At 49.8% G+C, this 26,169-nt stretch overlaps 9 protein-coding genes across 9 annotated transcripts; 5 read left to right on the top strand and 4 right to left on the bottom strand.

The window, feature by feature from the left end:
• Nucleotides 1–97: 97 nt before the first annotated feature.
• ANOM_004737 (actin-related protein 2/3 complex subunit 2) lies at nucleotides 98–1,375 on the bottom strand (the record flags this gene model as incomplete). Its single annotated transcript, XM_015549994.1, has 5 exons — nucleotides 1,223–1,375; nucleotides 483–1,153; nucleotides 332–432; nucleotides 230–278; nucleotides 98–177 (listed from the first exon to the last, which is right to left on the bottom strand). Exons 1-5 carry the CDS (start codon nucleotides 1,282–1,284, stop codon nucleotides 98–100), a joined length of 963 nt encoding a protein of 320 aa, XP_015407816.1. The 5' UTR covers nucleotides 1,285–1,375.
• A 187-nt stretch (nucleotides 1,376–1,562) lies between these two features.
• On the top strand, nucleotides 1,563–4,564 carry ANOM_004736 (snoRNA-binding rRNA-processing protein DIP2; the record flags this gene model as incomplete). Its single annotated transcript, XM_015549993.1, has 4 exons — nucleotides 1,563–1,579; nucleotides 1,645–1,899; nucleotides 1,967–2,091; nucleotides 2,172–4,564. The coding sequence occupies 4 exons, from the start codon at nucleotides 1,563–1,565 to the stop codon at nucleotides 4,562–4,564; spliced, it is 2,790 nt and encodes a 929-aa protein (XP_015407817.1).
• A 1,049-nt stretch (nucleotides 4,565–5,613) lies between these two features.
• On the bottom strand, nucleotides 5,614–6,899 carry ANOM_004735 (metalloendopeptidase WSS1; the record flags this gene model as incomplete). Its single annotated transcript, XM_015549992.1, has 2 exons — nucleotides 5,614–6,568; nucleotides 6,616–6,899. 2 exons carry the CDS (start codon nucleotides 6,897–6,899, stop codon nucleotides 5,614–5,616), a joined length of 1,239 nt encoding a protein of 412 aa, XP_015407814.1.
• A 796-nt stretch (nucleotides 6,900–7,695) lies between these two features.
• Nucleotides 7,696–9,274, top strand: ANOM_004734 (DUF1776 domain-containing protein; the record flags this gene model as incomplete). The annotated part of the gene is made up of 4 exons (XM_015549991.1): nucleotides 7,696–7,744; nucleotides 7,809–8,148; nucleotides 8,215–8,378; nucleotides 8,432–9,274. Exons 1-4 carry the CDS (start codon nucleotides 7,712–7,714, stop codon nucleotides 9,272–9,274), a joined length of 1,380 nt encoding a protein of 459 aa, XP_015407815.1. The 5' UTR covers nucleotides 7,696–7,711.
• A 233-nt stretch (nucleotides 9,275–9,507) lies between these two features.
• Nucleotides 9,508–10,463, bottom strand: ANOM_004733 (uncharacterized protein; the record flags this gene model as incomplete). Its single annotated transcript, XM_015549990.1, has 2 exons — nucleotides 9,508–9,881; nucleotides 9,993–10,463. The coding sequence occupies 2 exons, from the start codon at nucleotides 10,461–10,463 to the stop codon at nucleotides 9,519–9,521; spliced, it is 834 nt and encodes a 277-aa protein (XP_015407820.1). The 3' UTR covers nucleotides 9,508–9,518.
• Nucleotides 10,464–13,394: 2,931 nt separating this feature from the next.
• ANOM_004732 (putative cell cycle inhibitor Nif1) lies at nucleotides 13,395–15,707 on the top strand (the record flags this gene model as incomplete). Its single annotated transcript, XM_015549989.1, has 2 exons — nucleotides 13,395–15,490; nucleotides 15,554–15,707. 2 exons carry the CDS (start codon nucleotides 13,395–13,397, stop codon nucleotides 15,705–15,707), a joined length of 2,250 nt encoding a protein of 749 aa, XP_015407821.1.
• Nucleotides 15,708–18,064: 2,357 nt separating this feature from the next.
• On the top strand, nucleotides 18,065–19,475 carry ANOM_004731 (DUF3712 domain-containing protein; the record flags this gene model as incomplete). Its single annotated transcript, XM_015549988.1, has 5 exons — nucleotides 18,065–18,183; nucleotides 18,287–18,439; nucleotides 18,506–18,921; nucleotides 18,979–19,100; nucleotides 19,167–19,475. The coding sequence occupies 5 exons, from the start codon at nucleotides 18,065–18,067 to the stop codon at nucleotides 19,473–19,475; spliced, it is 1,119 nt and encodes a 372-aa protein (XP_015407818.1).
• A 1,916-nt stretch (nucleotides 19,476–21,391) lies between these two features.
• ANOM_004730 (asparaginase ahrA) lies at nucleotides 21,392–22,669 on the top strand (the record flags this gene model as incomplete). The annotated part of the gene is made up of 3 exons (XM_015549987.1): nucleotides 21,392–21,569; nucleotides 21,645–22,345; nucleotides 22,412–22,669. The coding sequence occupies 3 exons, from the start codon at nucleotides 21,392–21,394 to the stop codon at nucleotides 22,667–22,669; spliced, it is 1,137 nt and encodes a 378-aa protein (XP_015407819.1).
• Nucleotides 22,670–23,277: 608 nt separating this feature from the next.
• On the bottom strand, nucleotides 23,278–24,655 carry ANOM_004729 (glycoside hydrolase family 18 protein; the record flags this gene model as incomplete). The annotated part of the gene is made up of 4 exons (XM_015549986.1): nucleotides 23,278–23,939; nucleotides 23,995–24,229; nucleotides 24,347–24,365; nucleotides 24,468–24,655. The coding sequence occupies 4 exons, from the start codon at nucleotides 24,653–24,655 to the stop codon at nucleotides 23,278–23,280; spliced, it is 1,104 nt and encodes a 367-aa protein (XP_015407800.1).
• Between the last annotated feature and the right edge of the window lie 1,514 nt (nucleotides 24,656–26,169).

Raw genomic sequence — 26,169 nt, 5'->3', positions numbered from 1 at the left:
AGTGTTTTGCTGCAGTCTATACATTCTCAATTAATCACATCGCGGCTTGCTGTTGCACCTCCGGCTCCTCTGCCTAGAATCAAAATATACAATACGCCTAACTCTGGACCCGGAATGTCCGGCCACTGGCCGTCTTCCTTTCCCGCTCCTCGTTTTCTGGCCGGGCTCTGTTGAGGACTATTATCGGTCAGTATCCAGTAACTCAGCAACAGTATTTGTTCCCACTTACCCTGGAGGAAGTCGGCTGTCCTCTTGCGCATACGGGTGTGGATGTATGCCTGTGGAAGTAAGTAAATAGTCCGACACTTGTATTGATAACATGGGACGGTACCTTGGAGGCCTTAATGTGGTAATGGAAGTAATCCCGGAAGATTTGGATGTGGGAGATGTTTTCGTAGCGGCGCTGAGGAGTCAAGTGACGGGGGAAGAGAACTGTATACTGTTAGGACTTGCGACGGTTGGGCAGAAACCGGGTGTATTACCGAAAGTGACGTAGCTGGTCTTGCCATCGCCGCTATCCTTCAGGCCAGGGACACCAGCCAATTCAAGCGGGGGATCGTTCCGGAAAAGGACTTGAGGGGCATTTTGCAGAGTCAAGGCACGACGTCTGGCATCGACAAACTCCTGGAGGAATACCTTGCCGAAGATACGATCTGTCTCTTCACGGAAGACTGTGCTGAAGATCACTGTAACTCGGTCATGGCTGGCTTTGATGTAGATAGCTTCCTCCTCCCGATAGTGGATTGCCATAACTTCTCCTCCCTCCTTAACACCCTGAGGGGCCGCCTCTGTGCTGTATTTTGAAGCTTCTTCCGATAGCTTGGCGAAGTCATCGAAAGCTCTCTCGAACGGGGCAGCCATTGCATTCCGCTTCATCAGCGCAAGTCGCATTATGAGGTCATCTTTAGCTTCCTGTTCCGCTGGGAGGTTCTCCAAATCAATAAGGACCGAGAAGTCATAGCCGGGTTCGGGGGCGACGATGTATGGGCCGTATTCCCTCTCCAGCACCTGTTGGGCACCATATTGGACAAGCTCTCGGAAGCATTTCACGTTGATGGAGATAAGGATCTTAGTCTTAGATTCGGGGGTAGACAGATGGAAGGTAACTCCGTCGAAATCTGAGGCAATCTGGTCGATTGAAACTGGCGGGGCTCTAAAGGCACCAAACAGTAGTCAGTAACGGCTGCATTGCGTATACGGGGCGAGGCGGGGGCAGCTGTACCCTGAGAACCGCTCCGTGAGGAGGGCATGGATGAGAACGTTGTGGTAATCGAGAAGAAGCATGATGGCAGGACCATAAACCGTAGCAAAATATCCAGGGTTTGTCTTGCTCCTTCAGTTGTTTATTTCACCGTGGTAATGCAATGATCGAATCGAATGTCTCTGCCTCAAGCTGGTACTTCGGGGAGTAGTTACGTTGGATGTTTGGGGGGAACGGCAGGCGGTGGGGAATGCGGCCGGTGGTCTCTGTCGCCGCCCGTAGTTTTCTCCGGCCGTTTGAGCCTATCGATAGCAATCGCTCTGGAAGCTCCCAAATTTTTTCTGTACTCGGACATTCAACGATGGTGAAGTCATATCTGTAAGTCTACTCGTCTAAAAGCCCTATATATAACTCCGATTCATTACTGACGTTTCCGATTACAGAAAGTTCGAGCATTCGAAAACTTTCGGGCTCGTAGCCTCCGCTACGTCAAATGCGATTTGGGCCCGCGATGATGAGTTCTCTGGCGCTGCCCGCCAGACGGGCTCCGGACGAGCCATTGTGGGTGCTGGTGAGGAGGTTCTCTGTTGGGATATAAAAAAGGGTGAATTACTTGGGAAATGGCAAGATTCTTCGTGCAAAGCGCAAGTTTCTGTGGTCACCCAAAGCAAGACGGATGAGGATATTTTCGCGGTCGGGTATGTTTCTGGTTTTGAACGAATGGTGTGGGCTATTGTTCTGATTGAAGTTCTTTCTTGCCCTTAGTTACGAAGATGGCAGTATTCGCCTCTGGGATTCAAGGACCGCGACAGTCATGATCTCGTTCAATGGCCACAAATCTGCCATTACCCACCTCGCCTTCGATAGCGCCGGTGTCCGTCTCGCAAGTGGTTCGAAGGATACGGATATTATTCTCTGGGATCTTATTGGAGAAGTCGGGCTATTCAAGCTACGTGGTCATACCGATCAGGCACATCGCTACATTTTCTCGCCCCATCCATGGAGTTACTCAATGCTGCTGGACTGAGTGAGCACGCCGGGTTTCTGTTGACAACTGGCAAAGACTCTCTGATTAAGGTCTGGGATCTTTCGTCGCAACATTGCATTGAAACCCACGTGGCACAATCCAACGGCGAGTGTTGGAGTTTGGGTCTCTCTCCTGACCAGAGTGGTTGTATCACTGCGGGAAATGACGGCGAGCTCAAGGTCTGGTCAATCGATGAAAGCGCTCTGATTGAAATCTCAAAAGAGAAAGTTGGATCGGAGGACCGCAGGATTTTGACGGAAAGGGGCACATTCTACCGTAATGGAAAGGACCGCACCATTGGAGTCCGCTTCCACCCCCAGGCAGATTATATCGGTATTCACGGCTCAGAAAAGGCAGTAGAAATCTGGCGCATCCGCTCAGAGACAGAGGTCCAGAAGGCTATGGTGAGAAAGCGCAAGAGGAGAAAGGAAAAGGAAGCCCAACGTGCAGCTGAGAAGGAGGGCACCGTGGCAGAAGCTGATACTGAGAAACCCGACGATATTTCCTCAGCACCGGTCACCGAGGTCTTCGTTTCCCACACCATCGTTCGAACTGGTGGAAAGGTACGGTCTTTCGATTGGATAAGAACAAAGTCGACCCGCAGCATCCAGTTGGTCGCTGCAACCACTAATAACCAGCTTGAAGCCTACACTGTCAACACCGCGAAGGGAAAGAAGGACGAGGATGACGAAGATTACAGCCGTAACCTGGCAGTCGACATTCCCGGTCATCGCACTGATATTCGTTCCCTCGCTCTGAGCTCCGACGATCGGATGTTGGCATCAGCCTCTAATGGCAGTCTCAAAATTTGGAACGTCCGCACTCAGAGTTGCCTCCGTACCCTAGAATGTGGCTATGCCTTATGCTCGGCCTTCCTCCCTGGAGACAAGATCGTGGTTGTTGGTAATAAAGACGGTCAGCTTGAGGTCTTTGACATTGCGTCCTCGACCCTCCTGGATACGATCAATGCACACGACGGCCCGGTATGGTCACTCCATGTTCACCCTGATGGCAAGTCCGTAGTTAGCGGCAGTGCGGACAAGTCTGCAAAGTTTTGGAACTTCCAGGTCGTCCAGGAAGAGATTCCGGGCACTAAGAGGACTACGCCCCGGCTCAAGCTGGTGCATACTAGGACCCTGAAAGTCTCCGATGACATTCTCAACCTGCGTTTTTCACCCGACGCTCGACTACTTGCAGTTGCTCTCTTGGATAATACGGTCAAGGTGTTCTTTACAGACTCCCTGAAGCTCTTCCTCAACCTCTATGGCCACAAACTTCCTGTTCTCAGCATGGATATTTCGTACGACAGCAAGCTGATTGTCACATGCTCAGCCGATAAGACAGTCCGCCTCTGGGGCTTAGACTTTGGTGATTGTCATAAGGCCTTCCTAGCACACGAAGACAGTATCATGGGCGTTGCCTTTGTTCCACACAACCGGGATGGAAACGGGCATAACTTTTTCAGTGCTAGTAAGGATCGTGTGATCAAGTATTGGGATGGTGATAAGTTTGAGAATATTCAGAAACTGTCCGGCCATCACGGCGAGATCTGGGCACTCACTATCAGCCATACTGGGGAGTTCGTCGTCAGCGCCAGTCACGACAAGAGTATCCGTATCTGGGAGCAAACTGATGAGCCTCTCTTCCTTGAGGAAGAGCGGGAAAAGGAACTCGAAGAGATGTACGACAACAACCTTGTGGATGAGGAAGATGAGGAAGGCGAGAAGGCCGAAGCTGTCGACGCCGGTAAACAGACCAGCGAGACACTCATGGCGGGAGAACGCATCATGGAAGCCCTGGATCTGGGAATAGAGGACCTAGAAGTCGTGCGCGAGTGGCGTGCTATGAAAGCGGTCCAGCCCAACGTTGCGCCCCCAGACCGCAATCCACTATACTTGGCACTGGGCAACATTTCCGCCGAGCAGCATCTTCTCAATGTCGTTCAGAAGATCCCTGCCGCAGCACTCCAGGATGCACTGCTTGTTTTGCCTTTCTCGAAGGTCCCTGCGCTCTTCACCTTCCTGAACATCTGGGCCGACCGCGAGTGGAATATCTCTCTTACTTGCCGCGTCCTCTTCTTCATGCTCAAGACCCACCATCGTCAAATTATCGCTAGCAAGATGATGCGTCCCATGCTGGATAGTATCCGGTCCTCCCTCCGCCGGGTTCTGACACGCCAGAAGGACGAGATGGGATTCAACCTCTCCGCTCTGCAGTACATTGGCAATCAGGTGAAGGAACACGGCACCAAGGACTACGTCGATGAGGAACAGTGGGAGGAACAGCAGCAGACGACAGGAACGGGTAAGAAGCGACAATTTGTCAGTATCGCTTGATCACCGTCGCGTATCTGTCTCCATGCATGACTGGCGTTGTTATGGCTGCTAAAAAAGTTTTATATCCTTGGGAGTTGATGTGGAATACTTTTATCAGGTCGTTTCCTAAATTTCATGTTTATGTATATCATGATAAATATAGACTTGTCTGCATTTATAAAGCAAGCTCAATTGCACTACACATGTACAAACACTGAACATATTGAACAATCCCAACACATAGCCCAAACACCACAGCTTAGACTTTAAAGCTAAAGCGACGAAACCTATACCAAAACACATCAGCACACTGTTCCCAATGCCCTGATATGAAGAATGTAAAACTGGAACAAGACAAAAGCATCTCCAGTCAATCCACAAACCAACAAGTTTAACTCCACTCAGAAGAACCATTATAAGCATCGACGACGAGGATCCCATTGGGTATCCCGTCATACCTCTTCCGGCTCTTCCTAAAAATACCGGTTCTTGAGAAAAATCTTCATCATATAGGAGACTGTTGGTTTGTGGATTGAACTGTTGCTTTTCTTCCCCGCCCTCTAACATTTTGAAGCATTTAGGCCTGATCGGGAGGAACAAATGATTGGGCATATAGAATCATGATGAGAGAAACAAAGCATTATAGCATACCTGTACTATTAGTAAATATATGTTGTTGGGTGTAGAGAGCTTTTCATTATATGGTTGCGAACATCATCAGTTGTTGTGAAGAGAGAGCTCTGGAAGATCCAGGGAAAAAGGAAAATTTGGTTGGTGGGTATAGCTTGTCGGCGAATAGATGGGCCGAGGGTGCAAGTTAGTCACGTCTTAGTCATCAGATCTATATCGATGAGATGGAGGACTTTGAATATTACAACCATCGACTTTCCAACTATTTATAAAATTTCCTTGGTCCGATAAGTTGAATCAGTTTAATATATGCTATGAGAAAATTATGTGAAAATTATAATGTCCATTAAAACAGTCGTATATCGTCATCTTTCGTGAAATCATCAGGAGAGCAGAAGACCAGGCTCAATTAAGTAGTACGAGGGTAGTCCATAGGGTTTTTAAGAGTTGGCCTTCATTGTCCCACAGTTTGAGCATGTCCACCATTCCGCCTCCATGAAAGTCTCGCAGAATTGACAGACCCACCCAAGTGGCCGTTTAGCGGTATTTCTTTCAAGGGCGGCGAGAGTCTCAACGGCATTAGTACGGTTTTTGAAAGTGGGTTGGCCATCCAGGTAGCTTCTCCGGCGCTTATTCTTGTTCTGGGATCCTGAGCTGCTCGGAATCTTGGCAGGTCCAGATACAGAACGTGTATTCGATGGCCGAGGTCGCTCCGCTGTACAGGCATCACAACACAAAAAGCTGGCCGGGTTTTCTAAAGTGCAAGCTGGACACGTCCATGGCGCCTCGAAAAGGCTGTCGTCAATTGTAAGATCTATTGGTTCTGGAGGTTGCGACGGCATTGTAGGCCTAGTGCTCTCGGGAACAAGTGGAGGAGATAAAGTTGAACGGGGCCCAGCTGGGTTCTCATGGCTTGGGGGGACGTAAGAAGGGCCGTATCTCTCCCTCTCTTCTTCCTCAATCAGGTCAATATAAGCCTGCATAATTGCTTGTTCATTTGCGTCGTCTTCCTCAGCCTTCGTCCGGAAGCCATTTCTAGACGCTTCTTCCGCGAGTTCGTTGCTGTTTTCCGCTCCCGACGCACAGCCTGTCGTTACATCTATGCGTCTTTGTGCAGCATCCGCGATAACTCGGCGCATGTCTCTTCCTCGTACCGGAGCACCCCCCAGTCGTTGCCCTGACCCAGCGGACAGTGCCCGTCTCTGCTCTGCGGCCGCTTTGGCTTGTCTCCGGACCTCGTGAAGAGGTATCCTACGGCCACCTAGGCGTTTACCTTCGGAAAGGAATCCCTCCCCAGTATAGCCCTTCATAAGAAGCTCTTCATACTCGTCGCGTAGCTGGTTCCAGAGAGCATGGAACTCTCGGTTATGCGGCCCATGTACTATGTGACAAAGTCTGCAAGTATCAGCAACTAGTTTGCAGCACATATCCAGTTGACTCACTCATGCAGCATCGTATCGACGACTTGTTCGAGCGGGAGGAATTGACGCTCGTCATAAGGGTACCGCAGTCGAAGACATATTTTTTGGCCTTTGTTGATATTAAGCCCAAGGAGGTTTTGCTGATGTGGGTAGAATTCACTGAGCGTCCCTACTTTCCAGGTCCTCCGGCGCATGATAGGTTTGACCAGTGATGCGATCTTTTTGAGCATGGTTAAGGCTTCAGATTCCCTGGGTCGGTGCCTGTCATGTTGATATTCAATGACGAGAGGGTCTATTTCGCGCATGTTGAAAGCTTATAACAAACAGCAGGACAGATAGTATGATTATTGATTAATAGGCTGGTAAATGAGTGAAGGGTGCTGCAGAGCTTATAGCTGCTTCAGATATTTATAATTATTTAGTGGAGCCCAGAACGCAAGACTGATATACGAGCTAAGGAGTTGCACTCTGCCGCAATCCAACAAGGGCGCAGTCACAATTATTAAAGGCCCACGGAACAAGACTCTTGGAGAGGCCGAAGGTGAAAGAAAAAAGCCGCGTCATGAACCTGAGTGGCACTGGTAAAGAATTGATAATCAACAAGAAGATTCAGGCACCAGCCTCACGTGACTACACTATTTCAACCTGCCATGGTTCTATGCGGCGAGAGGGACAAATAGTGCAAGTGACACAGTCCAGGTAGAGAGATTATGTGAACAATATTTGTACAATACATAATCATAGTTGAGGACTAGGTAGGTCAGGCATAGGGACTACTAGGACTAAATTAGATACTCTAGCCATGTCCGGGGCTTGTGAACCAGCTGTACATAGAATGTATCGCCATGAGAAAAGGTAAAAGCATATGAAGCGTTAGATGGATGCTCTAGTGGCGACAGCTATTTCGATACTAAATCCAGCAAGACCATACTGTGTAGTATATAGTAGTAGTACTCTATCCTGTTAGGTTAAAATCAGCCACGGATCTGCACGACGATGGGGCGATATATACCCGTTCATGTGACCTTTCCGATAAGTGAAACTTATCAGTGACAGTAGATTCTTTTTCATCAATCAAAATTGGCTTGAACTACCAGTCTCACAGCTAACTCTCAAAATGACGAGCGACGATCAGTTTTTCTTTGACTATGTAAGCTAGTAGTCTGTCAACATTTGTACAACTATCGCAAACTAACAGACTGCTGCACCTCTAGCTTGCTTCGATACCGCATGACGTAAGGAGATACTCCCTCGAAGTCGCAGACTCGATCGACAGACAGGTTGACCATGCCGCCAAAGTGATACGGGACACGCTCTCTCATCAGTCATGGTTGCCTTCCTCGGTTCGACCCACGCCACCACCTTCGAGAGCTCGTGCTTCCCAGTCTCTCGTTGATCGCGCGCATGACTGGGTTCTTCGTAATCGAGCATGGAGTGCCGCAATCCTAGCATTCGTCGGGACCACTTCGCTTTTGTATCTTGGCAACAAAAAGCTAGGTGGTAGACGGAGGAAAGCTCGGCGAGCTGGAAATGGCGCTCGGAAGGAAATAGTGGGTATGTTGCAGGGACAACTATATTCATTCTGCATTTGTGACAAACCCATCTAATGTCTTGCGATAGTTGTTGCCGGGTCCCCTCACGAACCGATGACGAAGGCGATTGCTACTGATCTCGAACGTCGGGGCTACATCGTATATATTACTGTTTCATCGGCGGATGAGGAGCAGTTAGTTCAGTCGGAAAATCGGATGGATATCAGACCGCTTTGGCTTGATTTAACGGCTGTAAGTCGTCGCATATCCCAGAATCGAAGAAAATCCACTGATCAAATTATAAGACCCCTTCACCGACATCTGACATTCACCCATCATTGACGGAAATTCATTCTTTAATCACCCAACCCCAATGGCCAATGCCTGGAGTGCCGCCGCACACTTGCCAGCTGAGCGGACTTGTTCTCGTACCCTCACCCAACTATGTGACCGGTCCCCTAGCCACAATTCCAGCATCTTCTTGGGCTGATACAATCAATACTCGACTCTTATCGCCCATCTTGACTACTCAGCTGTTTCTTCCTCTTCTTACTGCCCGCAATACCAATAGCACCATTGTCCTAATCTACCCTTCGATATCCTCGTCACTATCTGCTCCGTTTATTAGCCCAGAAGTCACCACAGCACGTGCCTTGTCAGGGTTTGCTACCTCGCTTCGGCGAGAGTTATGTCTTTTGCAACATAGCAACATCGATGTTGTGGAGCTGAAACTTGGAAACATCGACCTTGGTCCTCAGTACCGAAACGCACAGAGTCACATCACTGGAACCGAAGTGCTCACATGGACCACGCAGCAGCGATCCCTCTACGGCTCCCAGTATCTTTCTAGCATTGAACAGCGACCCGTTGCATCTGCGGGACCCAGCATGATACGTGGATCTAATGCTCGGACTCTTCATTACGCCGTGCTGGATGCTCTGGAGCCCGCGTCCAAGGATATCTTTGGAAGGAAGAAATCGAAAGCGCCCGTCATCTATGCTGGGCGCGGTGCATGGTCTTACAGTATCGTGGGCGATTGGGCCCCGAACTTCTTGGTAGGGTGGATGCTGGGCCTGAGAAGTGGCCCTATCACACCAAACCACAGTCCCAGCGGAAGCAGCAGTGAGACGAGCTGGGAAAAAGTTTAAGATCATCGATAGCGCGGCATTATGATTGCTTTGGATACGATTGACTCTCTTCCCTCTTGGCGTTTGAAACCCCATTTATCATTCTCCCCTTCTTTTTCCCTGTATGTCTTTTAACTTATCTAACCGAGTGATGTTCGCATATGCGCCAACTCCGTCCCTAGCAAATACCATAATATATCTATGGACTAAACATTAGGAATTACAACCCATTACCCCACCTTTTACGAGTTAATAACCAGCAATCCTAGACCTCAGTCTCCCGCATCTCAATCGGTCTCTCATGATCAAACTTCGACCGTTTCACCTTACCCCCGGTCAACTTCCTCCTCAACCATATAACACCCCAGGTGATGCCAAAGATAATCACAATCGCCGCAAGAATGATAAAGCAATAAGCCGTGACCTTGCCACTCTTCTCTCCATGTTCACCGGGATCCAAGAACGAATACGTGTAGAATCCCTGAGTGTGGTACGTCAAATAGGCAAGAGAGACGTACAGGAGGAGCAGAAGCACGAGAAACGGGAACGTCATCAGCGGGTGGGGATTAGTAGCCGGGAGGATGATCTCTAGAATGGCGTAGAGGGAGTTGAGGCCGTGTTGGGAGAGCTATTGAATTGGATCAGTTAGTTAATTACTACGCTCGTGCAGCACTGTTGGGCGCTGATAAAGACATGCGACAGTCGCAACCAACACCAAAGGCGACCGGATAACACCTACATTTTGCCACGCATTGAAAGTCACGTCGAACCAAGACGGATTCAGAATCGCCCAGTAAACGATCGTCACGAGGAACGGGAACGTGGTGATGGTCGTATAGTAGAGACTGTGGAGGGCGCGCAGGCCACGGGGCCAGCGATCGAAGAGCACCGAGCGACCGGTCAGCGCATAGAGGGTGGTATGGATGCATGCGAAAATGTGGTAGAAGCCCAGACCCCAGTATGTCAGCCAGGTGAAGTAGCTGAAGGATTGGCCGATAGCTGCGCGGTCGCCATGGGTGCCGTTCCAGCCCCAGATGAAGAAGATGGTCACGAAGATGTAGAGGGCGATCGCACCGCGAAAAATGGCGTAGGCTAGTGGTGGGAGGAGCCAGGATGTTTCGAAGCAGTGTTGACTGTCAAGGGATGGGTCTGCGCCCATAAGGTTGGTGAAGGGGGGAAGCTTGCGCATTTTTGTGGTGGTTTTCTCCATGTGCGTGTTTCCTCCTTTGTGGTCTGCTGCAGTTATTATAAGAAAGAAGAGTGCTTTGTTTAGTGAATCATATTTTGGGGGGGGGGGGGGGCTAAAATCGGGCAAGAAAAAGTGAGCGATAGGATCTCAGCCACGATATAAAATGTACACAGCAAATCAGCCCCGTCAGGGATCAGCCCGTGAAGGAATTTTGGTGCGGCCACTTGGCTTTCGACCTTGTCTTTATCGGGGAGCTAGTGTTGATGCTACCTTGGGGCGCACGTCTTGATTCTCCATAACCATGGACCTTAGTAGGGTTAGTCCGCTTGCAATGCAACGGTCAGGCTCATGGGTTAGTCAAGAAAAGGATCAAAAAGTGGCCGGACAGTGGACGGATTCCGTTAGTAGCTAGAAGAGATTTTCGGAGGATTTCACCACATCCAAAAGGCATGCATGCCACCTTAATATGCAGTGCAGATGGATAGATTAAGTCCCAAACAATAGTGAGCTTTGAGCGGGGAAAGAAGTGGTGTCATCACTCAGCATTGCTGCGTCGGTGCCTGTTATATCTCACCATCTTAAGAATGCCAAGATATGCTAGTATGTCCATCATTCTCCCTATGAGGTAATGAAGGTCGCATGCACAGAGCTACCGCTGCGTCCCACTTATCTTCCGCTTGACATAGGGAGGAAGTGTAAGTGCTAAGACCATAGCAACCTGCAACCGAGAGGTGTAAGTACATAGCAGGAAGCAATTAACCCTCAATTGAAACCAGACCGAGTCAATGTTTTACTGGGGTGGTGTAGAAGCCAGGAGCCAGGACATTTTATGGATTCGAGTGGTTCCTGACGGGATACTTGTTAATAATAATAACACTAATAAACCAAATCCACTCGACCACGCCAATCACAGCGCCCTCTGCGGGTGTTCATGCACCTAGAGTGTTAGACCATCGTACGTGCAACCGTCCCTTGTATACGCAATGTTGTACTTATTTTCGGACCACAAGATCAATAGAGTAATCTTTCCGGCAGTAAAAGAGGAGGGGAAAGAGGAGGAGCAGTAGTAACTTCTCTCCATATAACTAAGCAGAGGAGAGGATCGAAATTGGGACCGTCATTCTTCATCATCATCATGAAACTTTCTCTGTGATTCGGGGTGGTCTCTTCCCACTTTCCCTCTGGAGGTTAGGGGTGATCGGATCATGAGACAGGGGGGACGCCTGAGAAAAAAGGCACAGTGCCATTATACTCAGATGGACGATGCGCAGCAAAGTAAGATTCGACTCCTTACTGCATGTTGTCATACTTGCTGCTATTCTAGGTTCACCTCCAGATTATCTTAATCTGTGTCGAGGGGAAGAGCATCATAACAAGTCAGATCACAACCATTGTCATCAAGGGCACTTAGTCATGAGAATTCCATGGTGTGGTCGAAAGTGGGTTGGGATTCCCCAGGCAATGAAATAAAACGGTTGAGTCTTGAGAACACATAAAGCTAAAGCTAAAGAGAGAAAAAAGAATATGAGAAAAAAAAAAAAAAAAAAAAGAAAGAAAAAACAAAAATAAAAAAAATAAAAAATAATTTAGATAAAATAGAGTAAGATAAAACCGAAAATGTTGCTCTCTTACCGAGTCTGTCGCAGTAGTCCATGGATACACTTTCGGGAAAATTTGCAAGTGAATATAAATAGAGTGGCTACTCCACCAACGACACATTGTGAACCAAACTAAAGCCCTTCGCCTTCCGGCTGTCGGGTTAAAAATTCTAGAAGCTTTGGATGGGACGTTGGCCTTTAATCTTATGACACGTACGCCCAGGACTCTGTGTGTAGTAGGGGCTAAGGTTATGGTAGGGCTATGGTCTGCATCTGATCAATTCCAAAAATCGGAGATTTGAAAGGATGTTGTTTAGCCTTTCAATAAGTAGTATGTAGTAACTTTGATATAATTTCTGGAAGCAGTTCGTCTGGAACCCCTGACTCGGTACCGTTGGTATGTATAAGTTGTTGGTACGGCATGACGGTAATGATGTACGCGTTTTCACCCTGAAATCCGCCTGTTTCGTACGGCCCGAAGATGGGTGATGCCTTGCTACAGCTAGGGTGCAGGCAGCCACCCTCCGTGATCACCGGTGTCACGGCCCGGTACTGACCATACGGAGGGGACGTTGATACGACTGGATACCTCCGTCAGACTTGGTACTCCGCGTGGGGACTTGCCCAGAGTGACTGTCAATGCAGGCGCCCCTCGTTTGTTTGGTGATCGTCAGGGCGTAACAACGGAAACCTCCCTTTGGCTTATTTTGCAGTTGGGTTGATTCAAACCAATAATCTGGACGTCCAGGTCCAAGTCAGTCAGTCAGTCCATTCTCGTTATCCATCCGATCCTCTCTTTCTCTCACTTTCCCCTCTCCCACCCCGTCCATCGGAGTCCACGATGCTTGTTCATCGTTCCTCCCTTTGGCTTGTGATTCTTTCCACTACGATCTAATCAGTTACCATTACCGTTTCTCCCCCGTTCGCCCCCATATTCACTCCAAACTATTTGTCGCTCCTTTGCCGCCGCGATTACTTCGATTCTTGTTGTTCCCCCACAAACCTGGCTGGCTCATTGGACCTATTACTTTTCAATTCTCGTTTCCTCTTTCCTCTCACGGCGCCTGTCATTCCTTTCTTTGAGTCTGATACGGTGCCAGTCATCAAAGGACTCTCTCCTTCGTCTTCTCGGCTTGAAGGATCTCCCCGCGCCGCGCATTGAACCTAACCAGCTACAGACTACTATCTCGAACTACTTCGATTTGTAAAAGAAGTCCAAGCTCAACCATCCAAGGTTAATAGCGGTAGCAGACCACTAGATGATTTGATTGAAGGCAACCTAGGCTACGTCTGTGCTCTTCTCAATCTCCCAAAATACACGCATTCAGCCAATTGAAACCACCTTTGTGCTACCATGGACGCCCGGCCACGTTTTGGCGAACTTCGCTCGCCCTCCCATGATACTCTGCGGAGTGGTCTGCCTTCGCCGCGCATTGAACACTTTGACGGTGAAATCCCTCCCACGCTTTCGCCCCTGGATGCATTCGCGGCTCAGGGCCGGCTTTTGGCGAAACAACTAGAGGAATCGGCTCGCAGAGACCGGCGCATGAGCAGGCTCCCTCCGGCCAGTGTCGCACGGTCGTTATCGCAGCCTCGACCGGGCTATTTTCGCTCCTCATCCTCAAATGATTCTTCACGGAGTGGGCGAGGAAATGATCTCACGAGGCAGCCAACGCTGAAAGCCAATCCTGAGCTGGAGGAGCCGAAGTTCCGTCCCCAGTCCGAACATCCTCGTCTGAGCGGCGTGCCACAGTTTTCCGACGAACATGCTCCTCACGATGATGCGAATAGTGCCCTAGAGAATGAACCGCCAGTGGGAAGCTCGGACGAGGACTATTTTGGAGCTACGCAGGCGGAGTCGTCACAGGAGGATACAGCTAAGGGTGTCGTGCCAGAAGCACCTCCTCGCTTTTATGCCGCCACGCCGTCTAGTATGGCCCTGACAGGATCGCCTGGAAATTCGTTGACCGATGCTGCCTCCTCTCGACTCAATATTCCACGGGGTCTGGCCCCACCGGTCTCGCCGCGATCGAGGCCTTCAAGCAGCAATAGGACCTTGCAGCCCGAGAGCTCGGATGATGACTACAGCAGTTCGACTGCGGGCTCGACCTTTTCGAAGCCGAGGAAACTATCCTCCTGTAGCGCTACGTCATTGCCGCAGTCACCCATGACTTCTATGAACCGGTCTCATCGACGCTCGCCCTCTCTGAACTCAGAAGCTTCAAACAATGGCGGTCATCCTCCGCGTCCTTCGTACAATTTCTCGCGCCCTCTCAGTCGGTCCAGCACCAGCCTCTCAGCCCCGGTGCCGACAGGAACGTCGGAGCAGTCACAGGGGACAAAGCCTCGAGGTTCAAAGCCTCAGCCTATTGTGGTACCCTCAGTGGCTGATATGGCTAAATCCATGCGCGAGGAACCATCATCCGCCGTGTCGTACACTTATGCCAAATACCCACTTCCCCGTGGACGCCAGGTTTCCAGGGATTCCGTTGTTTTCTCCGGCCTACACACTCCTCACTTTGAGTGGCAGGAGCCGCTCTTCGAGAGTCCAGACCAGCTGAGCGCAACTGGGCCTCCTCAGTCGTCGCGAACCCCGTCACCTCCGCCCTCACGTCATTCGGTATCCTCCAAGAAAGCACGCTCCATGTATGACTCCCCACCATCCGGGCGGCAATTGCTCACGCCAGAGATGCCCCCATCTGCCCCGCCAGTATCGGCCTCTCCTGAGGCTCGCCGTCCCTCCGAAGCTGCGTCGATGGATCAACCGGTCTTAGGTGAATCTGCTCTTTCAAGCTCACCTACCCCCTTAAACGCACCTGGTCCCGAGGCGCCTACTACCGAGGAGACTACGGATGCCACTTCCTCTGCAGACTCTGCATCGACTATCCGGCCACAAACAGCCAAGACCAATGCATCTTCCGCCGTCATCACAGCAGATGAGCATGTGACGAAAGGGATTGAGTGCCATGAGAAAGGATCACTGCAAGAATCCACCTACCACCTCCGTGTTGCAGCGAAGCAGGATCATCCGACTGGCATGCTCCTATATGCTTTGGCTTGTCGACATGGTTGGGGCATGCGGCCCAATCAGCAAGAGGGCGTTCGGTGGCTGCGCAAAGCCGTGGAATCTGTCGGGCTAGAGTTGATGGATGATTCCAACCCGGGCATGCCAAGTCGGGTGAGGGAACTGCAGAAAGCATACCGTGCTCAGTTTGCCCTCAGTATCTACGAGCTGGGTGTGAGCCATCTAAACGGATGGGGCATTGAGCAGGATAAGTCTTTAGCCCTGCGTTGCTTCGAGGTTGCTGGCCAATGGGGAGATACGGATGCGCTTGTAGAGGCAGGCTTTTGTTATTCCGAGGGCATTGGCTGCAAGAAGGATCTGAAAAAGGCAGCCAAATTCTACCGCCAGGCCGAAGCAAAGGGCATTAATATGGTTGGAAACAGCTGGTAAGTGAAGAATTTGTTTCCTGACATTGCCTTATTCTAGTGACTCACTCTCTATTGTAACAGGATTCACAAAGACAAGTACCTCTCTGATGATGATTCTAATACCGGATCGCGTGGCCGTGGTCGTCACGGTGGGACACCCGACAAGAAGCAGCGTAGCAAATCTCGGACACGCAGTCTTTTCCACCGCAAAAAGTCTACTGTGGCCGAGGCCTAGACGGTATTGTCGGTCTGGCTCTTGGGCACGGCGCATCAACAATATGACTCAGCAGCTACCGTTTTCGGGTCAATATCTTCGTATGGTTGTTTCAACAGTCCCCGGCTTTCATACATCCCTTTTCGCTTCTACATCCTGTCTTTCTTGTCTTCTTCATTTTTATCTTCTTTTCTTTACTCCTGTTCCGAGTCATCTTTTCGTGCTCCACAGCGACATGTTGCTTGGAGTTTATCTTTACCTTCAGTGCTGCTCAAAGCAGTCGCTTCAGACCTGCTTTTGCCTTTCACTCTTTCCATTCTTTTCTTTCTCTCTTTTTGCTTTTCGCCTTTTTTCCATCTTTCCCCCAAACCTTCGTTATACGTTTCGAGCGGGCCTTGGCAATTGCTCCAGCCACAGAAAGGGACGGAGGCCTTTTGTTTCCTCCTCTTGGCCTTGTGGGCGTTGGATTTCTTTCTTGGATACCCCATAATTTCTAATCACTGCGTGATGTATTCTATTCTCTACTGTCGCTCACCGCCTTTCTCTACCTATATTCGCCATTTCTCATGTTCCCATTCTCCTTTGCCTGTGTTTTATATTTGCAATCTGGTTGCAGCATTTCCTGCGAAACCATGTGGATTTCTGTCTAGCTTAGCCGGTTGGTGGTCATCCATCGAGAGCCCGAGGGATCGTCCCTGGGGCGATGGAAGTGTGTTTGCGGAAAATTTATACCCAATCGCTGGGAAGCGGGTGGTTACTTCATCTAGACTTGGCCCATGGCCCTATATGCACATGAAAAATTGATAGGAGATTTCCCAGCCAAGTGATTGGCAAGTGAGGCTTCTCGTGTTGATTGAACCCTAAAGTTTAAGTGGTCCCGATTGTAGGAGTTGACAGAAGTGTGTTAGTCATGACGGGTGTGAATGAGGCTTGGACCCTTTCTTCCTGTTTGCACCCCTTTCCTCTTTTTATTTGACTTATTCTATTTTGGATTCTGGTGGCGGGGAGAAAAAAGAGAAAAAAAAAAGAAAGAGCAAATGGACCAAATTGGTACCTTGCTTTAGCAATAGGAGGAAGTCTCTTTAGATTAATCACGGGACCGGATTGGATGGCGGCGGTGGACGACGAATTAGTTGCGTCGGTCTAGAGGGCAGCTGACAAGCTTTCCCTCCAATCAGTTCTCCGCTCCAAGCGTACTTCTCCTGCGTTCATTTCCTTGTCGCTGGAGCTGGAGGAGGGGTCGATTGATTAAACAAATGCACGTCGCCACCGCTGTGCACCCCTGTCCGATAAGAGAGGATTGGGTTTGAGCAGCCGGAGCAATGACCCAAAGTAGATGCCAGCATGAAAAAGAAGATTTTTGCCTCTCCGTCCTACCCACCCCCACGAACCATGGCGGAAGAATTGGAATTGAGCTGTTGGCTGGCTTTTGAGTTTCTGGCCATCGACTAACGAACGAACGAGCTACTAACTAGCACTAGTACTACGATCCTGAGAGTGCTAATGCTAGTCTCACTTCTGGGTCTCGGCCCCAGTCCAATGAAGATCCAATGTCCTGCCAAGCATGGGGAAATTTGGGGAAAAGTAGACTGGAGGCGAAGGGCCCGGGGTTGCATTCCATCCGCTTACTCGACTTCTTATTTTCCCCCCCTCCACCAATCCAACTCGTCGCTGATATCGCAACGTTTGGAAACGCATGAGCATGCTATTCCTGCCTCGGCTGAACCATCATACTGCTGATCATGAGAAGAACGACGGGACGAACGTGTGCCATATCTGCCTCGTGCAGGACTGGCGTGTTTCAAGGTAAATCCCCGGAACGCTGCCTCAATTTTTGTGCGAGTCCGTGTCCTAACTACCCTGGCAGTGGTCCGCCGTCGTGATCTCCACATGGCTTCCCTATTGAGAAATAGCTCGATGATTCTGCATGGGGATCTGGGGCCCATGGGGACCCAAAAGCCCAAGTTCCGCGGTGCTTGACCTGAATTGTTGGAAAAGTACACATGTGAAGATCCGCCACCTCCCGATAGTCTTATAGAAAGAGCAGAAGCCATCGAACGGCCCTGCCTTTCATGCCCTAATCCGACTTTCTCGTTTTTAGTTTCGGTCGGAGACGTTTTTTTGCTTGTTGATCACGCTGCCACGTTTCTTCTCAACTTTCTCAGTGTGCAATTGTGGAGTTAAGAGTTGTGAAGTGAAGGTAAGTCATCGTCATGGCTATTTAATGTGGCTTTTATTTCTTTTGATCTTCTTCTGCTCTTTTTTGTTCTTATTTCTATGTATATGTTTATGTTTATTTATTTTTTTTAATTTTTATTTTTTTTTTTTCGCCGCCAAAAGTCCCCGAGAATTTTCTTGACGATGTCATTAACGATATAATGCCTTCTGTAGCCCACCACGTCGAGCAAAACAAGCGTGAAAAACTCCCAGTCGGTACTGAACTCGAGAAGAAACTTGGTATGATCCTTTTTCGGCCTCCCCGGCCCTTTCTTGGGAGGTGCCTCCTAACCATGCGGGTGACAGGGCTGCCTGTGTGACAGGCCTTGGCATCAGTTCAATTCAATCAATTTTATCGAGGTCTAGCGGCGCGAGATGTCTAGCGACAAGCCTGAAGTTACTGAAGTAGGCATGGTGGCCTCACCCGCTGCCACAAAGCCTAGCTTCAAATCTCGCGTGGCGGCCCACTTCAAGAAATGGTGGTGGGCGCACCTCATCGCATTCATTGTAGTCGTGCTCGTCGTGGCCCTTCCGGTGTAGGTTCAATCCTGGTAAAAATGGTTATCTCCGGCGAAGCCCGTCTGACAGCGTCGCTCTAATAGGGTATATGTCGGCTATCCGAACATCGCACAAGACAACATTAACGACTCAAAATTGGAAGTCAAGTCGATGGTGATCAGTGAGCCGACGCCGGAGTCGTTCCATGTGGACCAGAAACAGGTCATCTGGACGGACAGCGTGTTTCATCCAACCATCTATAGCTTTAACGCAAGTGTCGGTCTCCTGGGCGCAGCCCCATTCGGCATCGCGACCATTCCGCAACTCAAGTCGAGGGACGGGGTCGAGGTGCATGTAGAGCAGCGCCTCGACTTGACTGATGCGTCTGCATTCGGCGACTTCGCCACGGCGGTGATGCAGAATGAATATGTTGACCTCAATGTTTACGGGAGGCCGGACTTGAAGCAGGGGGCTTTGCCAAAGATCACCGTGACGTATAACCACACCGCTACTATGAAGGGTACGCCCAGATGAACGTTCGCATTGCTTTAGTCACACCCACTAACCGGCATGAAAGGCCTTAACAAGCTAAAGGGATTCTCGCTGTCCGGCATGAAACTTGCCAAGGAGGCACCCGACGGAACGAACACCGAAGGACAGGTTCTGATCCCCAACCCGTCGGTGATGACGATCAGCTTGGTATGTACTACGTTTGAATCTCCTCCGAATTCTTTGTACGACGAACACGCGAACTGATGGCTACAGGGTAACGTGACCCTCGATCTCTCCGTGAATGGAACCGGCATTGGCACATCGTACATCCAAGATCTAGTGTTGAATCCTGGTGATAACAAATTTCCCATGAGAGCCAAAGTAGACCAACTGACCATGGTCACTTTGATGACGAAATACCCGGGCACGGTTGTCCCCGTGGATATCACCGGCTCTGCGACCAACTCAAGTGTGTACGATGGCAAGGCTCTCTCGTACTTCTCGAAGGCTTTGGCATCGAACAAATTACAAGTTAACCTGAACGTCACCGAGGTGGTGGGTTCGAGTTTGAGTTCGTTTTAAAAAGGGCATCGCCGTGTATATCCTGTTAGCCTTGACTCCGTTTTGGCCATTGCGACTACACTTTTACTGTTCCTTATGTCTTTCTACTGTCTTGGAGCCCCGCTGTTGTGCCGATGACATCTTTAATCGTTTTTGATACCATTCTAATGTACCCGCGATGATCCGACTGCTTGATGATGGGAGGGTGGTTCGGACTGATTGATAATCTGCGTTTTCTTCATATCTCATCAGAACGGCCTTTGAGTAACCCCGCTTGTATCGCACTCAAACGCTGAGGGTCCTCGCTCCGTGGCTGTTCCTTGTTATAATAGTCCTCGCTACATATAATCCGATTTGAGAGGAGCTTCACCAGACATAACTTCTGATTGTGTAGCCAATTTCTTTCCTTCCCAATGTCGAGTAGCCTTTGAGACTTCACCCCACCCCGCGAAGCCGACACGTACACAAAGTCAAGACAAGTCATGGTACAACGTTTGTGCAAGGACTCAATCCAATGGTTCGCCGATTTAAGGTTCCCGCACCGAGCTCGAAGTACCATCGATCACCCTGTTACTTAAACCAGCACAAAAGTCTAGACCGACTGTCGACCATTGAGGTTAATCGTCCCCGATTCCCGGGGATTCGGCCTGTCCGATGGACAGGATCTACTTCTTAGAAGTTGTAGATAGGGTCACCGGTGTCATCTCCTCCACGTGGAACTTGATCCGAGGGCATGGTCAAACGTGGAAATAGTCGGGGGCAACGGTTGGCTTGGCTGCTGCCTTGGTACAGCAGAGAATAGGATCCACCGGAAGAACGTGCTTCTTGGCTTTTGTCGCTTTGGAATATATCGAAGGGTGAGTTTGCGCTGTTCATGACTCCGAGAGTGGTCAAGTTGATTGCTCTACGTTGCACTCCTGGTACTGAGGATTCTTCGGCGTTGGGATCGGGATCATTCTATACGCCCGAATCGCCCAGCGAGAATCCATCGAAGGTATATGAAGATTGCCATAGTTAGCAGTACTACTGCTACACATTCGAATCCTGCAGCGCTAGAATGACGTCGGTTACCGCTACACAGCCGCAACAATCCGTTGATATTGAGCATCGGGGGAATCATCGGAATGCTTCGAAGTTCCTATCGGCTCCCCGCCGAGATAAGGACAAGTACTTGGCGATCCACTCTATAGACCATCTCCCACCGAACAATCAATAGTTATCTTACAACTTGCCACGACTAATAGCCGACGATGAAATGACCTTATCGCAGACCGTGACCAATTGAACGTGTTCCCCATTGTGAACTTGAATCTTCAACTGGCCCAAGACAAATGCCGTGAACAGCGCGAGGCCAAGATGCCGACCTGCCCCGAACGATGATATCGGATCTTATCAGACGGCGATATTACCTGGCGAAGATCACTGGATCTAATTACCTAAATGTTTTCCGGGATTCGCCCAACAAGAGCCATATCCATGATGGATATGCGCATATCCCATAATTTGCTCCCCCTAAATCAAGTATGTGGTCGGAATATGTCTCGCAGCACGGTCCTCATATACTTCAAGGCCAGACGCCAAGATGAAATGGAGTTTCTCCAAGACCTTGGCCTAGATTGACTCCATTGATATGCGATTATCATTACGTGAAATGCCTCATCTATGGGAAACGACTTCGCTGTGATCTTCCTACTGTGCCACTTATCTAGCCCAGAAAACCATCCATCTAATGTGTGGGTTTCTCCACGATAAGACAATTATTGCCAATAACTCTTTCTTGGTCGACGGAGAATTAATCTGCCAACCCGTGCGAGAGGACTGAACTTGGAGGCACTACACTATATAACTGACATATCTTCCACGATGTCGGTTCGATTCTCCAGAGCAAGCTCAACTTCCATTCCCCGACTCAGAAACCCGAGCAACCAAGCAGCAGGATGGGGGTCACTTTCAAAGCTCTTGCCGTGTCGGCCCTGGCTACTATCAGCCATGCTTCGCCTCTCCTGTATCCTCGGGCCACGGACTCTAACGTCACCTATGTGTTCACCAACCCCAACGGCCTAAATTTCACCCAGATGAATACCACCCTGCCAAATGTCACCATCTTCGCGACAGGTACACACTCCCCTACCCTAACCCACAAGTCCCCCCTCACCGAACCAAAAAAAAAAAGACTAATCAGAAGTACAGGCGGCACAATCGCCGGCTCCAGCGCCGACAACACCGCAACAACAGGCTACAAAGCCGGCGCAATCGGCATCCAGACGCTGATCGATGCGGTCCCGGAGATGCTGAACGTCGCCAACGTCGCCGGCGTGCAAGTAGCCAACGTCGGCAGCCCAGACATCACCTCCAGCATTCTGCTGCATCTCTCCAAACAGATCAACGAGGTCGTCTGCAATGACCCCACCATGGCCGGTGCAGTCGTCACCCACGGCACCGACACGCTCGAAGAATCCGCCTTCTTCCTCGATGCCACGGTCAACTGCCGCAAGCCCGTGGTCATCGTCGGCGCCATGCGCCCTTCAACCGCCATCTCCGCCGACGGCCCCCTCAACCTGCTCCAATCCGTCACCGTTGCCACGAGCCCCAAGGCCCGAGACCGCGGCGCCCTGATCGTCATGAACGACCGCATCGTCTCGGCCTTCTACGCCTCCAAGACCAACGCCAACACCGTCGATACCTTCAAGGCCATCGAAATGGGCAACCTCGGCGAAGTCATCTCCAACAAACCCTACTTCTTCTACCCCCCGGTCCAGCCAACCGGCAAGACCGAAATAGACATCCGGAACATCACCGCCATCCCCCGAGTCGACATCCTCTACTCATACGAAGACATGCACAACGACACCTTATACTCCGCCGTCCAGAACGGCGCAAAGGGCATCGTCGTAAGTCTCCTCCATCCCTCAATATTAAACCCACCCAAAACAAACCAGATACTAACACACACCCAGATCGCCGGCTCCGGCTCCGGCTCCGTCTCCACCCCCTTCAGCGCCGCCATGGAAGACATCACATCCAAACACGACATCCCCATCGTGGCCAGCACGCGCACCGGAAACGGGGAGGTGCCGTCCTCTGCCGAATCGAGCCAGATCGCAAGCGGGTATTTAAACCCCGCGAAGACACGCATCCTGCTTGGGTTGTTGCTTGCGGAGGGGAAGAGCATGGAGGAGATGAGGGCGGTTTTTGAGCGGATTGGGGTTGCTTGATCCTGTTTGGTCTCTGTGACTTGTGTATTATAGATTGAAGGGGGAATTGGGGGGGGTTTCTTATGAATAGATTTTGTCGTAGAGGTTTTGTATATAGAATTATAGATTATGGACTTATGAATGTGATAGATTATGAATTGTTGATTAGAGATGGTAAGATTTTATATGGATTTTATGGATTTTGTGAATTTCAGGATTGGAAGTGTCGTTTCTGGTTGGCTTTTTCACTTTGGGTAGGGATGTTGAATATCAGAGCTTTTTCGTTTGGTATTCGGTTGAGAATCAAAGATATCGTACGGTACTACTATTGTATCTGGAGGAAACTAAGGTCGATCTAGATACTAATTACTAGGTATATAAAAGCTTATGCGCCAGACGACCTGATCGGCGACAGGGATTCAGAGCCTACTCGTTTGTAGGAATAAAAATTCGTTTGAGTCATTTCTTTCATATCTGGTATTCTGACACAGTAATTATAAACACACGACACGCCCATCACCTGTTTTTGTTCCTTAGAATTCTGTCCTGGTTTTGTTGTTAATTTCTCTTTTTTTTTGGCTGTTCTTTTCTTATCTCTCCGCGCTTCGAGTGGGATCTTTCGACTACCGCTACATCTCATGTAGCGTGTTATACCCGGTCTCGATCAGACTCCGCGGACCGCGTGCATCTCCTCCGATATGCCAATAGAACAGTCCTCCCAGCTTCGTTTTGGTTGCAAACCTAGCCTTCTGCTGCACCGTCCGCGGCGTATCATAGGTTACGAACCCGCCATCACCACCGGAGCAGTATGCTGCGCCCAGCTTATCATCGTGATGCTCCTTAGCGCCAGGACGGGGCAAATCACTGTAGTCGAACACGCCGTCCTCGCCACCCGTACCGGCATACCGTTGACCGGGCTTCTCGCTACCCAAAAATGACCGGCCGTAGGCAGGAACTCCTAGCAAGATTTTCTTCGGATCGACACCCTGCGAAAGCACATATTGCACACTAGACTGACAAGAGACAGCGCCCGGATTCCGAGAAGGACTATACAATTGTGCATGGTGTCCGCTCTCGTTCGTCCAAGGTCCAGCAAAATCATACGTCATAAGATTGATCAGGTCGAGGTACATAGATGCCTTGGAGAGATCGATATTCCGGAGAGCCCATTGGCCCGCCGGAAGACAGGTTGCTAATACGAATCGCGGCAAAGGCAGTGCTTCCCGCAGCTTTGCTAGTAGTCGGACGTAGTCCATGCCTTCTTGTGGGTCGGCGGGGTGTTCCCAATCAACTGGGGGGCATTAGTAATGTGTCCATGGTAAGTTGAGGAAGGTGTCAATACATACTGTCGAGGCCGTCAAGGCCGAATTGGTCTACCAGCGCCCTGGCCGTGCGGACAAATGTCTCGGTGCGCGATTGACTCCGCGCCACGAGAGCAAAGTTCTCGCTTCCCTTGCCGCCTCCGCCGACGGAGAGAATGACTTTCATCTTGGGATATTGCGGTTTCAGCTGCGTGAAGGCCCGGATACAGCCCTGCGTGCCGTCCACAGGCATTTGCGCATCGGCCCATTCATCGCTTAGCTACATATTTAGATCTGCGGTTAGCGTGGGATCTTTCTAATGATGAAGAAAATTTTATCCTTGTAAAGAAAACAAGTAAAGAAAAAAAGAAAATTCGGGTGGGAGATCCACATATACGGTGCCGTCTTCTTTGACCCTAAAACAAACAAAACGTCTTGGTTAACATTTGTACTTTGTATGTGTATGTACCCGAGCCTAGGGATTGGGGTTCCCTCGGCCTGATATATGGCTGTACTACCAAGCAAATGCGTAGAAGATATGAGAGACAAATCCCAGTCTGAGCGATGAAGGAGGTTGTTTTCGGTATATCCGCCAATTGGGATAATACGCTGCGTTCATGTAGTATGGAACCTCATACGAGTTGTTGCTGGAGCGTTCCGCCGCTTTGCGACGCCAGTGGGGGAAAAGACCGCCGGACAATGGCATGATGGTAGCATACAACCCAAGATGAGGGATTTTAGAAGAAGGAGGTGTTGTAGAAAGAAGAACGCGGATTTGGAGAAAATGGGAGAAAAGAAAAATAATTAGAAAATTAAAAAGGTCCACAAGCACCAACAATCGTGAAAAAATAAAGTGTGCGAAAAGCAGCTTCCCTATTAAGGACAATGTCACGTGTGGGGGATGTTCCTTTGCTTTGGGGTGGTTGAATGTTTCTTAGTTCGTCATGTACTCGTATTTGGCTGCGGTGTTTTTTGTTTTGTTTTTTTTTTTGTTTTCTAAAAAAAAAAGAACAGGCAAGTGAAGGCGAAAGCGAAACCCCCCCAATGTGAGGTCTTTGGGGAGGCGTGAATCAAAGAAGGCAACCAAAGTTAGTGCTCAGCGACTTTCCATGCCCGTCGACGACAGAAGAGTGACATAACATTTGCTGCACAATGCACGCTGATGGAAAGATCGTGCATTAATTCCTGATTTATAGCCAGTGCTGGAAAATGACGCTTTCACTCTTTCTCTCCCACCCCGGGCCTAAGACTCCAACCCCGGACAATAAGATTCTATTTATCCTTCTATTGCAGGGTTGCAAGAGGACCGTGTCAAGCTGGGCCTCCGACAGTACCATGCTCATTCGTGGACTAGCCACCAGGCCAGAAATATATCGAAAGGGACTTTTGATCGGTAGCAGCTTCCAGAGGGTCTAAACTCCCGGATTACGCTCACCCCACCTTTCGGTGTCTGTTCCGTCGACTGATAGTTATTGGGTGCCCCGGAAGCTTCATAGGTGAAGCACTAGGCAGAGCGCGCGGGTTTGAAAGCGCTGAAAAGACCGTTCTGGGGCTTTTCGGTGAAGATCGTCTCACGAGTCTGGTAGCAATGAACTAAGCCCCAGTTTCATAGTAAGATTTGAGTGGATCGGTGGCAGAGCTGTGCATTGCGGGCTGACTTGGTAATGGTATAGTATAGGACGGAAACCACCACAACCTTAGGTAAGACCGGCTGTAGAAATGCCAACAACTCTCAATAATAATATCACTGGTACTTGGATGTAACTCTTTTAGATGTTTCATAAAAAAGAGCACTGTCGATCGATTAGGTGAGCTCCAGCTATCCCTTTGTTCTCTTTTTCTTTTTTAGTTGTTTTGGTCTTGGATTTGCTTTTTTACCCCATAAGGTTTACTTACTTCTCTTACTCGTCGTGGCTGTGGAGAGAACTGCAGACTAGTAATTAGTCGCATTTCCACCCCCGCATGACGGCTTGCAAATGACGATGCTTCATGCGTGGATATGACTGGGTCTGTTCGAGCTCAGGGATCACTCATGCGTCAATCATCCCAAGCCATGCACCTGACCTTCGGGGTGCAGGTGAAAGTCTGACGATGGTTGGAGTGATCGCCGCAAGTCCCTTTTCGGAACCCTAAATCGGAAGGCCCGGCCCATAACCTCCGTCGAGACTTGTCCAACGCATCATGAGATGAGCCACTTCTATCATGAAACCTCAGTACTAA

Source organism: Aspergillus nomiae (assembly GCF_001204775.2).
Source record: "Aspergillus nomiae NRRL 13137 chromosome Unknown contig00099, whole genome shotgun sequence".
Lineage (NCBI taxonomy): Eukaryota > Fungi > Ascomycota > Eurotiomycetes > Eurotiales > Aspergillaceae > Aspergillus > Aspergillus nomiae.
This window is presented reverse-complemented; position numbering and strand designations above follow the sequence as displayed.